A 12,296-nucleotide genomic window follows, 5' to 3' on the forward strand; every position below is an offset into this window, starting at 1 on the left:
TGGTGTCATTATTGTATGCAGCCTTAGAGGAAATTAACAACTTCCCTTGAAGATTGTCTTTTTATTTCTTTATTATTTTATTCCAAAAAAGTATTATTTTATTCCGAAAAAGTGAATTCTACCAGCATTATCCTTAACAGCATTTCCCTTTAAATATTTCTTAATATGCACTAAGAAAAATTGGGATCAAAGCTACTATATTTAGAAATTTTACATTAAAATGTACAGAACATTGTTGACAGTATAGCATGTGCATCAAAACCTACAATTGCATCAAAACCAGCAATCAAATAAAAATAATTTTCCTTTCATGGTCAATACAAGTTGAAAGTTACTGAGTGTGTGTATCTTCTTTGTGAGCTGACATTTGCCTGTAGCTCTTTCATAATTGCAGATCTTAGCCCATTAAAGTCTTTCCATTTACCTGGAAAGAAAAAAGGTTAATGTTTCCCAGTTTCTTTTAATGAATATAATAGTCTCTTCATTGTATTGATACTTTCCATAACCAGCTGTATCTCTGAGTGCACCTGTCAGTTTTCCTATTTTCTTTGCAAAAATGGTGATTGCCATTAAAGTGTAAAATATTTGACCTTTGCCTAATTCTCATTCCCATGATGTTCATTGTTCTTTAAAATGCTGTAGATACCATATGTGTGGGTATCCCCATCTAGACCCAGAGTGCAAGATTGGAAAGGTTTAAATTGTTCTGCTAGCTGAAAATGTTGCACTCTTTTTTATATGTGTATTTTAGCCCCAGACTTTGTGGTGGCAAGCAAATAAATGTTGTATAAGGAAATGGGTGGTATTTGGAGCTACTCTAATTCTGTCGGACTCTTTGAGAGGAGAAGACTGAAATGGCAAGACTTAGAAAAGCAGAAGTGAGCAGCTGTGAACATTTCCACTCTTAGTCATTTGAGCTCAGCTGTGCGAGTGCCTTCGAACAAACAAGGAAGGAATAGCTGCATATGAGCTGCATGAGTCAAAGCAGAGTGACAGTCTGGGCAGAAGTTAAAGGGGGGAAAATTTTCCTGTTTTGTTAGTTTTGAAGAGATGAGATGATGTGTGTGTTTAATTCAAAATTTTTACCACCACGGTAGGCAGTGATAAAGACGAGGAGCACTGACCTGCCATCAGAATAATTGCTTCAGGAATGCTCCTTCTGCAGGAGCTGTTTGAAATAGCACACACAGATGTACTTGTCCTTGGCTGGCGAGGCTGTGAATGGATTTTGTGGCACTAACTTTAAAGCACTGTCTTGCATGTATAGATCAGGGAGCCATTTCGTAGCTTCTGGTTGGGTGAAGAAGTGCTGTTGCTATCGCCTTCAGTTTGAGATTTGGTAGGAAGAGATTGGTTGTTTTGACCATTCATTTTAAAGTTGGTGAGTTAAGTAATTTTTCTTCTGGATGCAGATTGTGTCAAAGACTACTGAGCCTCCAGAGAAGCTGTATAAAACTATAAAATTAAGTGATACTACAGCAGGTATTACGAAAACAAAGTATAATAGCTTGTGCTTCTCACATTGATTACTTATGTAAAACAAGGTTATATACCCTTTTCCTAAAAATAATTTACTTTTTAATTTGCCTGAGATTTATTTAATGTTCACTTTCTTTTGTAATGTTTTCAGTCTTAGAATTCCTTTGCATGCTTGACAAAATAATATATTTTGTGGTAGGCCATCTGAAGCCAAAAGAAAAAGTACAGAAGGTTATGATATGGTTAAAAATGAGAAGTGAAAACAAGCATGTCTTAAGTGCCTGTCTCTCTTTCCACCTATTTACTTTAAGAACTGGTAATCATACCATTGTATGGCCTTAGGTGGTGGTGTGTTTGTGCAGCTAAGGGCGTGTGTTTTCTTTGTTAAACATGCTTTAGAGCTTATTCTTCAAATTATGTGGGTGTTATATTTGATTTTATCTGCTATTTGAGTCATGCCACGTTTCAGCTGTAGGTTATGTTTTTGTAATTTCTCAAACTTGCCTTTTCCTTTCTGTTCTCTGGGGTGAAGTTGTAATTAGCAAGATGTGATCTTGGCGAGTGGTACAATGTTTTTGCCAGGTTATAGAAAAACATTATTCTAGGCTTTAGCCTGTATGATTCTTATTCTGAAGCAACTTTTAAGTCTGTTTGAAACTGTCATTTGGGAAACCTTGTTTGGTATTGCTACCTCTTATCTATCTATCTAGATATAGATGGATACATGAGTTAGTGTGTGTATCTATAGATACCTGTCTCTATATATATGCAAACTGTCCCTTCATTCACGTGTTCAAGACATCCAAGTAGTAAACAACAGCTTTTCTTTTTCAAAGATTACTGTGAACTGGGAGATCTTCCACCCAGATCCCCATTGGAACCAGTGTGTGAGGATGGCCCCTTTGGGCCAGTGAAAGAAGAAAGGAAGAGGACACCCCATGAGCTTCGGGAGTTGTGGAAGAAAGCCATCATTCAGCAGATACTGCTCCTCAGAATGGAGAAAGAAAACCAGAAGTTACAAGGTTGGTGAAGTTCTTGAGTACTACATCCTACTGCAATACAAATTCACCTTTTGGTTTTCTCGGTGGCCTTGGTAGTGGGCTGCACCAAGCCTTAATGAAACATTCTAGGAACCCACAGGTAAATCAGATTAGCAACGTCTCCCACAGCACTCATTAGTGTAGGTGACAATGTATGATAATTTTTTTCTTCATCTTATTATTTGTTTACTTGATCTGAAGGGACACTCTCTTTACCATGGCTGAGGTTTTTTAGGCTGGTGTCTGGAAGCCCTCACAAGGAATTCAACATGATCAGTATCATGAACTGAATTCTTTTCTATATTCACATGCACAGATCCTTGTCTAAGTATTGGTCATTGCAACATTGTGTTTAGCCAGTCTTGAGGCTCAAAGGAAGTTCTTAAAGAGGTTGTTTTGGACACGAAACTATGGGTTCCTGCAGTAGTACCCATACTGTGCAGGCAAGCTTTCTGCAGTGGTAATGACTTAGATGAGTTCAAAGGGACTTGAGGAGCTGTAATTTTCAGTTGTTCCTAACCACAGTTTTTCTGTGAATGACTTAGCTGCAACAAATCCATTTTGGTGGCAATTTTTACACGTAAAGAACAGGTGTATGCAGAATCACAAGTGATTGCCTTTGAGAGCTGCTCCTTTGAAAATATCAATGATGAGGACAGAAATTTTTATCTGGGTGATTTTAGATGTTCAGGAAGGGAGTGGGCACCTGAACCTTCAAAAGGGGAGGCACCTGGCGTGAAAATGGCAATATTTCTTTTTATTTCTCAACTTGAGGAAGGACAGACTTCTAAGTAGTGTGTAGAGAGAAGGCCCAGCTGTGTGAATAGTTCAGTACACCAAACATGAAATCCTTCTCTAAACTCAGGCTAAGACACATGGCTGGAAGGACAGAACACCTCTTGGATATTGGATATGGCCTGCCAAAGCACTTGACCCACCTGTAGGCTGTTTGCCCCCAGCAAACAGTGTAGCTCTCCTGTGTCAATCTGTCTGAAGAACACCTGACACCCGAGTTTCCTAAGAACCCCACAGGTGGCAAACATGGCAAACAGCAATGTACTAGCTAATCTAGTAAAATAAAATATGACAATGGATACCAGATATACAGTGTCCTTGGCCAGAGGCTGAGGCCATCTGGAGAAGAGGTGCTAAGAGAAATTATTTATAAAATCTCTTCAAGCTTAGAACTGTGCTGTCGTAAATGAGCTTCTGTAACTTTTTTATGGCATTTGGAAATAAATTTTCTCTGTTTTGTGTATTTATGCTCCTAATTTTTTTTAATTTCTCTGGTATTCAAATTATCTGAATTTGCAGCCTGCAGTCAAATTTTTGGCAAGTGCAGGTCATTAATATCCATACACATTTTAAACCAAGTTTAACTAGGTGTTCCAATTTTGTCTGCCCAAAAGAAAAAATTGGAAAACCATCACACATACGTTAAGATGAGCATGTCTGAAAAGCCAGTTAGTGAATGAATGAGGTGGTGTTGGCAGAACTGAAGGCCCAGCTAAGTTGTATGCCCTGTGGGGTGAGGGAGGTGTCCTAGGTAGCTGCTGCATGAAGAGCCCAGATGGTGAGACAGTAGTTGAAAGCAGCACATGACTCTGCTGCAGTGAGCACAGCATCTTTACTAGTGGTGCTTATGTGTGATATTGGGAATTGGGTAGTGTCAGTATCTAAATAAGCTTGTTGATAAAGGCATATTCTCACCTCAGCCCTCACAAGTCCCATTTTTGCACATAGCATAAGAAGACTGAATAAAGCAGAAAAGTCTGAAAAGTTGCCAAGAATCAGAAAACATTTGTTTGCAGAAGATGAAACATTATAAGATTTCTCCAAGTTTTTTTTCCTATAACCTGAAATTTAAATGCAGGGGTTTTTTTCATTATATTCATACAATACCATCTGTGTTCTAAGGTTTTTAATATTCTGATTTATAAATGTATTGGTTTTGACCTGACAAAAATATTAAGAAGTTGACAAATAGTTTCGAAAGACTGAATTACTTTCAGAGGGAACACACAGTTGTAATAAAACTATGAGTGGATGTATTTCATGTATCTGTAGTTAATCACTGAATTAAAAATAAAATATTCTGAGGTCCAAATCTTGCAAACGCTTAGGTAACCTCACAACTCACATGAATAATCTCGTTGCATAAAGTCATTCACATGTGAAAGCAACTACAGGATGAAGAAGTACACTTCCCAGGTATAAACAGTTATTTTCTTTTCAGTTTTTAAAATCTAGATGCTTGTTTAATCAGTGGGAGTACAGGACAAGATAACACCTTGAGACTCCCAGAATTCAATAATGTAAAAAACCTTAATTACAGATACAGATCTCAGAACAAGTTGAGTTTAGTGTGTTGATAGTGTCATTTGTAATGTAAATGTCAGGCAATCTTTAACTGTTTATTAAATTTATACAAAGGAGTTGAAAATACAAATATTTAACTGTTTATTAAATTTATACAAAGGAGTTGAAAATACAAATAATGGAGAGTTAAATTATCAAAAGATAATATAATAACATTTTAACAGAGATTATCTCAAGACTGAAATGAATAGGAGTGATTCTATGAGTTCATACTGTGAAATCCTCAAAAGTAGCAGCAGGCTTATGATTTATGGCAGAATATCCTCAAAATAAGAGTATCTTGTTACCATTACAGTAATGCATCATCACAACGAAGTACTGTAAATACATAAGGACAAATTAAAAAACATGGTCACTTAATGATGCACTTCTTTCATAAACATAGTTTTAACATAATGTTATTTGTAAGAGAATTACCTTTTAATTTTTGTTTAATACGGTAGAACCTTTCCAGACTTTTACATATTTTGAACTTTTGCTCTGCTTCATTTTTTGTAAGTAGAGCTACTCATGTCCTGGAACTAGTTGCATTGAGTACTCAGCCACATTACAGCCTAGTTAAAAATTTGAAACCTATTTTGTTAATTTCTCCATAAATTTCCCACTGTTTGTCTCTCCTCAGTTCTGTCTTTGTAGCTTCGTCTTGATTTCCTTATAGCATTTTCTTTTATCATTTCATCCTTTTAGAAACAGATGACTGACATATCTGTATCTCATATGAACTACACCTTTTTTTCTCCTCTTCTATTTTTTCAGTCTTATTACCTGCACAGATCCATCCACTGTCACAAAACATGCTTAATTATTTAGTTTACATTATTAACATTATTAAATCCTGTTTTCCAGGCACATGATAGTGCTAAAATACCCCCACAGGAAAAAAAATTGAAAACTTTACCAAAACTCCCTTTGAAATTCTCACTCTACTTCTAAATTTTGAAATTACACTCTGCTACAAATCGTTTTTATTTCTGCCATGATTTTTTGATACTTTCCCAGCTATTGTTTTTACTTTGTTACTACTATTACAGGGCTGTATGCATAACAAATAGATGACTGAATTGGATTTGTATTTTCATTTGCTGAAAGTCTTCTGCGCTGCAGAGCTGGAAAATGAAAATTCCTGTTATGAAAATCATATGTTTATTTCATTAATCATCATGTCTCATGATTCTTCATATTTAGCAGTTGATTAGAAGTAGGGAATTCAATTTAACTGGCCAAACACAATTAATATTGCACATAATATCTTTGAAAAACCAAACAAACCGATCCAACCCCAGAATCATGGAATTACAGATATTAAATGTTTCAGGTAGTAGCACGAGACAGTTGTAAGTTAAATTAATCCATTTTACAAATAGTAAACAATATTAACTGCTACATTCATTGTATCACTTTTTAGCATCTGAAAACAATTTGCAGAACAGACGCCTGAAACTTGACTACGAAGAAATCACACCATGCTTAAAAGACGTAACTTTGATTTGGGAAAAAATGTTGAGTACACCTGGAAGGTCAAAGATTAAATTTGATGTGGAAAAAATACACTCTGCTGTTGGACAAGGTAAACTGTTTTTTGAGTTGTTGAAATGCATGTAAATTGTATCTGAATAGTGTGGCCACTTAACCACTCCTTATAACCATATTCTCTCTAGTGCTGTTCCTCAGGCTGCTGACTAAACAAGTAACAATTTTTGGTACCACCATGGTTATGCAAAGGCAAGTACCAGTCCCTTTCAATGGTTGCTGCAGTTGTATCGCTGGAGCTACAGCATACATTTTTGAATAACATCTGCCCTTACCGGGAGAGTTGTATACTACCTCAATACATTACAGTTTTTGCAATCTAATTTTATAAATTAAAAGTTACAATTAAAGAAAAAAAAGCCTGGATAATGCCAATAAATAACTGTGTGAATAACTGAAGAAGTCCCTCTGCACTGTTTTCTGGAAATTCTCTATTCCAGGCTGTGTACTATGTCTGTGCACAAACAGTAGATGTGGTATCTCTGCAGAACTGCCTTTTCTCTGAGGTCAAGAACTTTCTCTGAGCTCAGGAACTTTGTCCTTGCAGACACCACTTACAGTCTTCCTCACAACTACAGGGCTGACCAACCACCCTTATCTCCCACTGCAGCAAAAGTAATACAACCTAAAGATGTTTTTTAAATGTTCTAAGAAATTGGGCTATTACTCAATGTTGCATCTGCTGTGGTTGGACCCAAAGTCCTTAAGCTGAGTGCTATATGGACTAATGGTGAAGATAGGTACTCCAAGGAGCTTTTTATAGTTCTTTACAAAGCTTCCAACATATAAAGGAAGTATCAAGATTTAACCACTATCAGAAGTTTAATATTTTAAATATTACATCTGGCTATGTGCAATTATACAAGCAAGTTAAACCAAATTGCCCTTTTAAAATAACTGGGTAATTCTAGATTTTTAACAATATCAAATCCTAATGTGGTTTGTTATCTTTCCCTGTAACTTGGATGCTTGAGTAAGTCTTGCGTTCTCCTATTGTTATTGTCCTCCATATGTTACAAATATACCAAAAGAAAAAAACAGTCCTAAAAATTTCAAGCTGTAAGGTACTTCATACTGTAGTGCCTGGTTCCAGTACATTACGGATTAGACAGAACACTTCCCCAAGTGAAAGTGCATTGATTTCTTGTGTAGCTGATTTAATAGTGAGTGATAGCCTTGTGCTGAATTAATTTTACTCTCAGAGCTTTACCTACAGCTTAAAAATGAAAACTGTCATTACTTACGTGAAAGAGTTAAATAATATCTGCTGTTTTTAAAGAGAATAAATTCAAACTTGAAAACATTTTTATGTGTACCAGTCATTAAGCAAGCCAATAGCAAAACTAGAAATACAGTATTTGCTATCTGATTATTTGTGTTGTGTTGTAGTCTCTAGATCACATCTCATTTGTACCTATTTATATTTTTGATATGTGTGCATCCCGGCTTCCTAAAACATACTCATAACATCAGAGTCCATGCTATATTAGTGAAAAGTGTGAATTAGTTCTATTGTGTACTTTACACAGAAAAATTTGACATAAGCATATTCAGAGACAAGTATTGCAGTTCTTGATGCCTCTTCTACTGCTTCTCAGACTGGATGTAAGCATTAACCTTAGGCAGTTCATAGTATTTCTTTCTGCTTTAAATCACTCCTGTTAAGGTGCTGGTGTCTTTTATTGATTGAGGAAGTAAAAGCACTGTAGTTTTATCTACTTCTGTGGTCCACGGGAAGTTGCCAATAGGGATCTGCCTGACTGTAGCAGATAGGCATCTTCTTTCCTCAATCCTGTTAACTATAGCAGAAGCCTCAGTAGGAGTACAAATTACTGATTTAATTGCTTTCTCTGCTTAGGAGTGCCACGTCACCACCGTGGGGAGATCTGGAAGTTTCTAGCTGAGCAATACCATCTTAAACATCAGTTTCCAAGTAAACAACAACCAAAGGACACACCTTATAAAGAACTCCTAAAACAACTAACTTCCCAACAGCATGCAATTCTTATTGACCTAGGTAAGTACAGTGGTGGTCTGAAATTAAAAAAAGGGTTTGCGATCTCTGTAAGATACTTAAAAAAGGTAACACACAAAATGCCTTTGACTATTTAATAATAGGTTGTTGGTAAGAACTGATTTTAATCTGGTGTGAGAAACCAGGAGCTGGTGTTTTTCCAAGAGGATCAGACCTCTCGTGTGTGGGACACTCCCACAATGAACTCAGTATTCATTATGCTCTTCCCTAATAAAGGCAAAAAATCAATGTCTTCCAGAGCATAGCACTGACACTTCGGTTCTGAGGAGCTGTGTGGGTCAATTTAAGAAGTCCATTGTCACTGCATTTGATTAAATGAATTTGCAATGAAAAACTCCATCAAAGGAAATTATGCACTGCAAGTAACCAAATGTCATGATAAAAATTTATGGGGAAAGTTGTACTTGGACTGATCTGAATGATTAATTGCATTATTTTCTCTTACATCTTTTCTGTAAAGCAGTAGTACAAAAATTGTCCCATCATAATTCTGCTCTTTATAACTACTCAAACAGTATTTAAGCATTTTTCACTGCAAGTGGATCTACCCCTTTTCTTGCCTGATAAGGAAGGATTACCTTTACCCAGAGCTTTCTGGGAGCCCTCATTTATTATTTTATTAAGAACTCAATGTGCTGACTGTCTTCAGTGGGTACTGAACTGTGAGAAGATTTGTCAAGTTTAAATGGTGACCTAAGCTTTAGATAATAAAGAGGCTATTTTCTCCTTTTTTGCAACACTTGGTAAAGTCAAAAAACCAAAGCAGTGCGTAGAAAATACATAGGAATGTGAAGAAACAGGTGTGTTTCTGCAGAAAGTGGCGTGACTGGAGGTGGGAGAGGGTGGTGGTGGCTGTCACCTTCACTTTCCCCTACTTGGCAGACCTGCCTGGTTTTGACTGGGAAAGTAACAGTCCAAGGAGCTTTAATGCCAGCTGGGAATGGGCAGTGGCAATGTGTGTAAAATTGCCTCCCTTCAGACTTTGCACACCAATCTAGGCATTCCCCTGGACCGAGCAGTGCCAGACAGCAATCCTTTGTGTTTGAGAGAGACATTTATGTGCAGCCAGAGATCATTTAGTAGCAAATACCCTATTGGTCCAGCATACCTGGTGTTGATAGCCCTGGCAGTGGAGGATGGGACACTGAAGTGGCTCAGTAAGAGTTGAACAGTTTTGTGCTGGACAAATTAATTGAACACCTTAGCAGAGGGATAGTGCTGGGACAACTCCTGGACAGTAGGGAGCACAGCCAGTCTGAGCTTGGCTGTCTCAAATACCAGACTGGGGCTTACTGGCTCAGCAAGCTGTTCATATTTTCTACCCAGTTCTGCACACAAATACTTCTCATCTTAGCCATGTGCTCTTCTTGTAGAAACAAATGACTGCTTGTGTTGGCAAATTGGTAGCTTCATGGTGGTTTTCATGCAAGCTGTTGTTTCTCCAGGGTGCTATTTGCCAGCCCCTTAGCTGAAAGAAGGTTTGGGCCCTGTCATAACCATAAGGTGAACCAGGAAGTGAAGACTTCCTAGTGATTTACATTGAAATACTGCTGTGCTGCATGGTAACAGACAGCATAACTGGATAGGCAGCTAGAAGGGATTTGCATGTTCTGACTTGTGTGCCTTCAGGCTACCAGAAGCATTTTCTCTTAATCTTTAAGAATCCCTCTGAAAGCATGCACTTACACCTTGAAAGAAAAAAGCTATGTTCTCCAATATGGTGGTTGTAATACTTGACAACCTTTCCCAAATTAGGCTAAGTAGGTCTTGTTAACACAGATGAGCCAAAGCTATAATAGTATTGCTCACACTTTGTTGAATTGATGCATCCTCAGATGTAAATAGTGCTTCCTGAGGCCAGGAGTGTGCATATTGATGCAGAGCTAAGGTATAGCAGTTGTTTTGCTGGCCCAATTTACATGTCTCAGTGCTGTCATTGTAGGAAACCATCCATGACTGGGTGTTTGCTGAACACTGTAGAAAATTAGGTTTTGTTTTATTACATTTTAAAAAGTAAAGTAGTAGGTACTTACCTAGAGCATTCTGGGGCTCTAGCGGTATCACAGTTCATTTAGTCTCTTCTGGGTAGGACCAGAGATGTTTGTTCCAAAATAAAGGCTAAAAATTCTTAGTTAAGCCAACATCAGAGCACTCAGAAGCATATCAGCTTGTGAGTTTAGCAGTTCTTCTCCTCCTCCATTTACTGGTTTTTAGAACTTCTTAGGGTTTTTATTCTTGCTGAGCTTGTGACTCTTTTTCATGACAGCAAGAAACGAGCTTTGCTGCCTGAGTGAGGCAGTGCAGGTCTGCCTTTAGACTGTGCTGTAGTAACTTGTCCTTCAAGCAAAGGAACGCAAGCTCCTTCTCGTTTGAAAGCTAGAAATACTTATTCTGTAACATTCAACTCTGACACTCTGGCTAGGGAGATCTACTCAGAACTGAATGCCTTGTCCCATGTGACAGGCTAGAGCAGCTTCCAGATGGCAGAAGGACTCTGCCCCGGGCTTAGTCTTGAAACAGGAGTTCTGATATTATCTGGTAGCACAGCAGCATTCCAGGAGCTAAAGGGTGGGGTAGTATTTAACAAGTGGGCAACCAGAAAACAAGATCCACTTAATACTAGAACAAAAGAGGTATTCAGATTTCTCCTCTGTTGAGGTATTTCACAGAGGAAGTTTGATAGGGGGAGGGTTTTTCCTAAAGTGAAAAATTTGCCTTTGGAAGTTCTTAAAAAAATCTGTAACAAAACAGTGGTAGAGTAAAATAAGAGTCAATTGTTCTGTATTGTTAACTTTCTTATGGTCTTCCTGTGGGTTGACTCAAAATCTACTTCTCAAAAGACTCTACAGTTTTGAAAGACTGTTTCATTTGACAATATAATAAGATTTTGGGCCTTATGTTGTTTATTTTTTAGTTTCAGTCACTAATTTCAGCTCTTTTCGCAGGGCGCACATTTCCAACACACCCGTACTTCTCAGCACAGCTGGGGGCTGGGCAGCTGTCACTCTACAACATTTTGAAGGCCTATTCACTTCTGGACCAGGAAGTAGGATATTGCCAGGGCCTTAGTTTTGTAGCAGGAGTTTTACTACTTCATATGAGTGAAGAAGATGCTTTTAAAATGCTCAAGTTCCTTATGTTTGACATGGGCCTGAGAAAACAATATCGTCCTGACATGACAATTTTGCAGGTATGATTTCATTTTTTTTGGTAAAAGATCCTAATGTTAAATAATAATAATGCAGTACAGCTAGCATTGTCAGAAACTGAACGTAAATTGAATTCTTAAAAATAGGGAAAGATAATCTAGGAAAAGAATACATCATTTTAAATGCATGATTTTCAAATCAAAATACTTCTGGGGAAACTATGGAAACCATAAACAAGACTTCTGTTGCGTTCAAATGACCCTGCAAATGAGCCTGTTGTAGACTCACAGGTGACCCATTCTGTGTCTTTTAGGTGACTTCCAGGTATTTCTTGTTTCCACACAATTTCATCCAAACATCAGTTGACAAATACCTTTCTCTGTTTCTGACAAGGATGAAGCATGGACTTTGCTATTATGAATGTTAAAACATGTTGATCTTTAGTCTCTTGTTCTTATTCCATGCAGATCCAGATGTACCAATTGTCTCGACTTCTTCATGACTACCATCGAGATCTCTATAACCACCTGGAGGCACATGAGATTGGCCCCAGCCTCTATGCTGCTCCCTGGTTCCTCACCATGTTTGCCTCCCAGTTTCCCCTTGGATTCGTATCCAGAGTGTTTGGTAATTCTTCCTAAACCTTCTCTCTGTTCTTTCTGAAGTCTTGCATGTGGAATCTTG

At 37.6% G+C, this 12,296-nt stretch overlaps 1 protein-coding gene across 8 annotated transcripts in view; it reads left to right on the forward strand.

The window, feature by feature from the left end:
• The window catches only part of TBC1D1 (TBC1 domain family member 1), a 95,448-nt gene that overhangs the window by 73,502 nt on the left and 9,650 nt on the right, over positions 1-12,296 (forward strand). For all 8 annotated transcript variants that reach the window (XM_030947108.1, XM_030947107.1, XM_030947106.1 and 5 more), the window contains 5 exons: positions 2,316-2,501; positions 6,304-6,465; positions 8,287-8,445; positions 11,409-11,653; positions 12,080-12,239. In XM_030947108.1, the coding sequence (XP_030802968.1) occupies positions 2,316-2,501; positions 6,304-6,465; positions 8,287-8,445; positions 11,409-11,653; positions 12,080-12,239 (912 nt within the window). The remainder of the gene's footprint in view (positions 1-2,315; positions 2,502-6,303; positions 6,466-8,286; positions 8,446-11,408; positions 11,654-12,079; positions 12,240-12,296) is intronic.

The sequence above is a fragment of the Camarhynchus parvulus genome, chromosome 4, assembly GCF_901933205.1.
Source record: "Camarhynchus parvulus chromosome 4, STF_HiC, whole genome shotgun sequence".
Taxonomy (NCBI): Eukaryota; Metazoa; Chordata; class Aves; order Passeriformes; family Thraupidae; genus Camarhynchus; species Camarhynchus parvulus.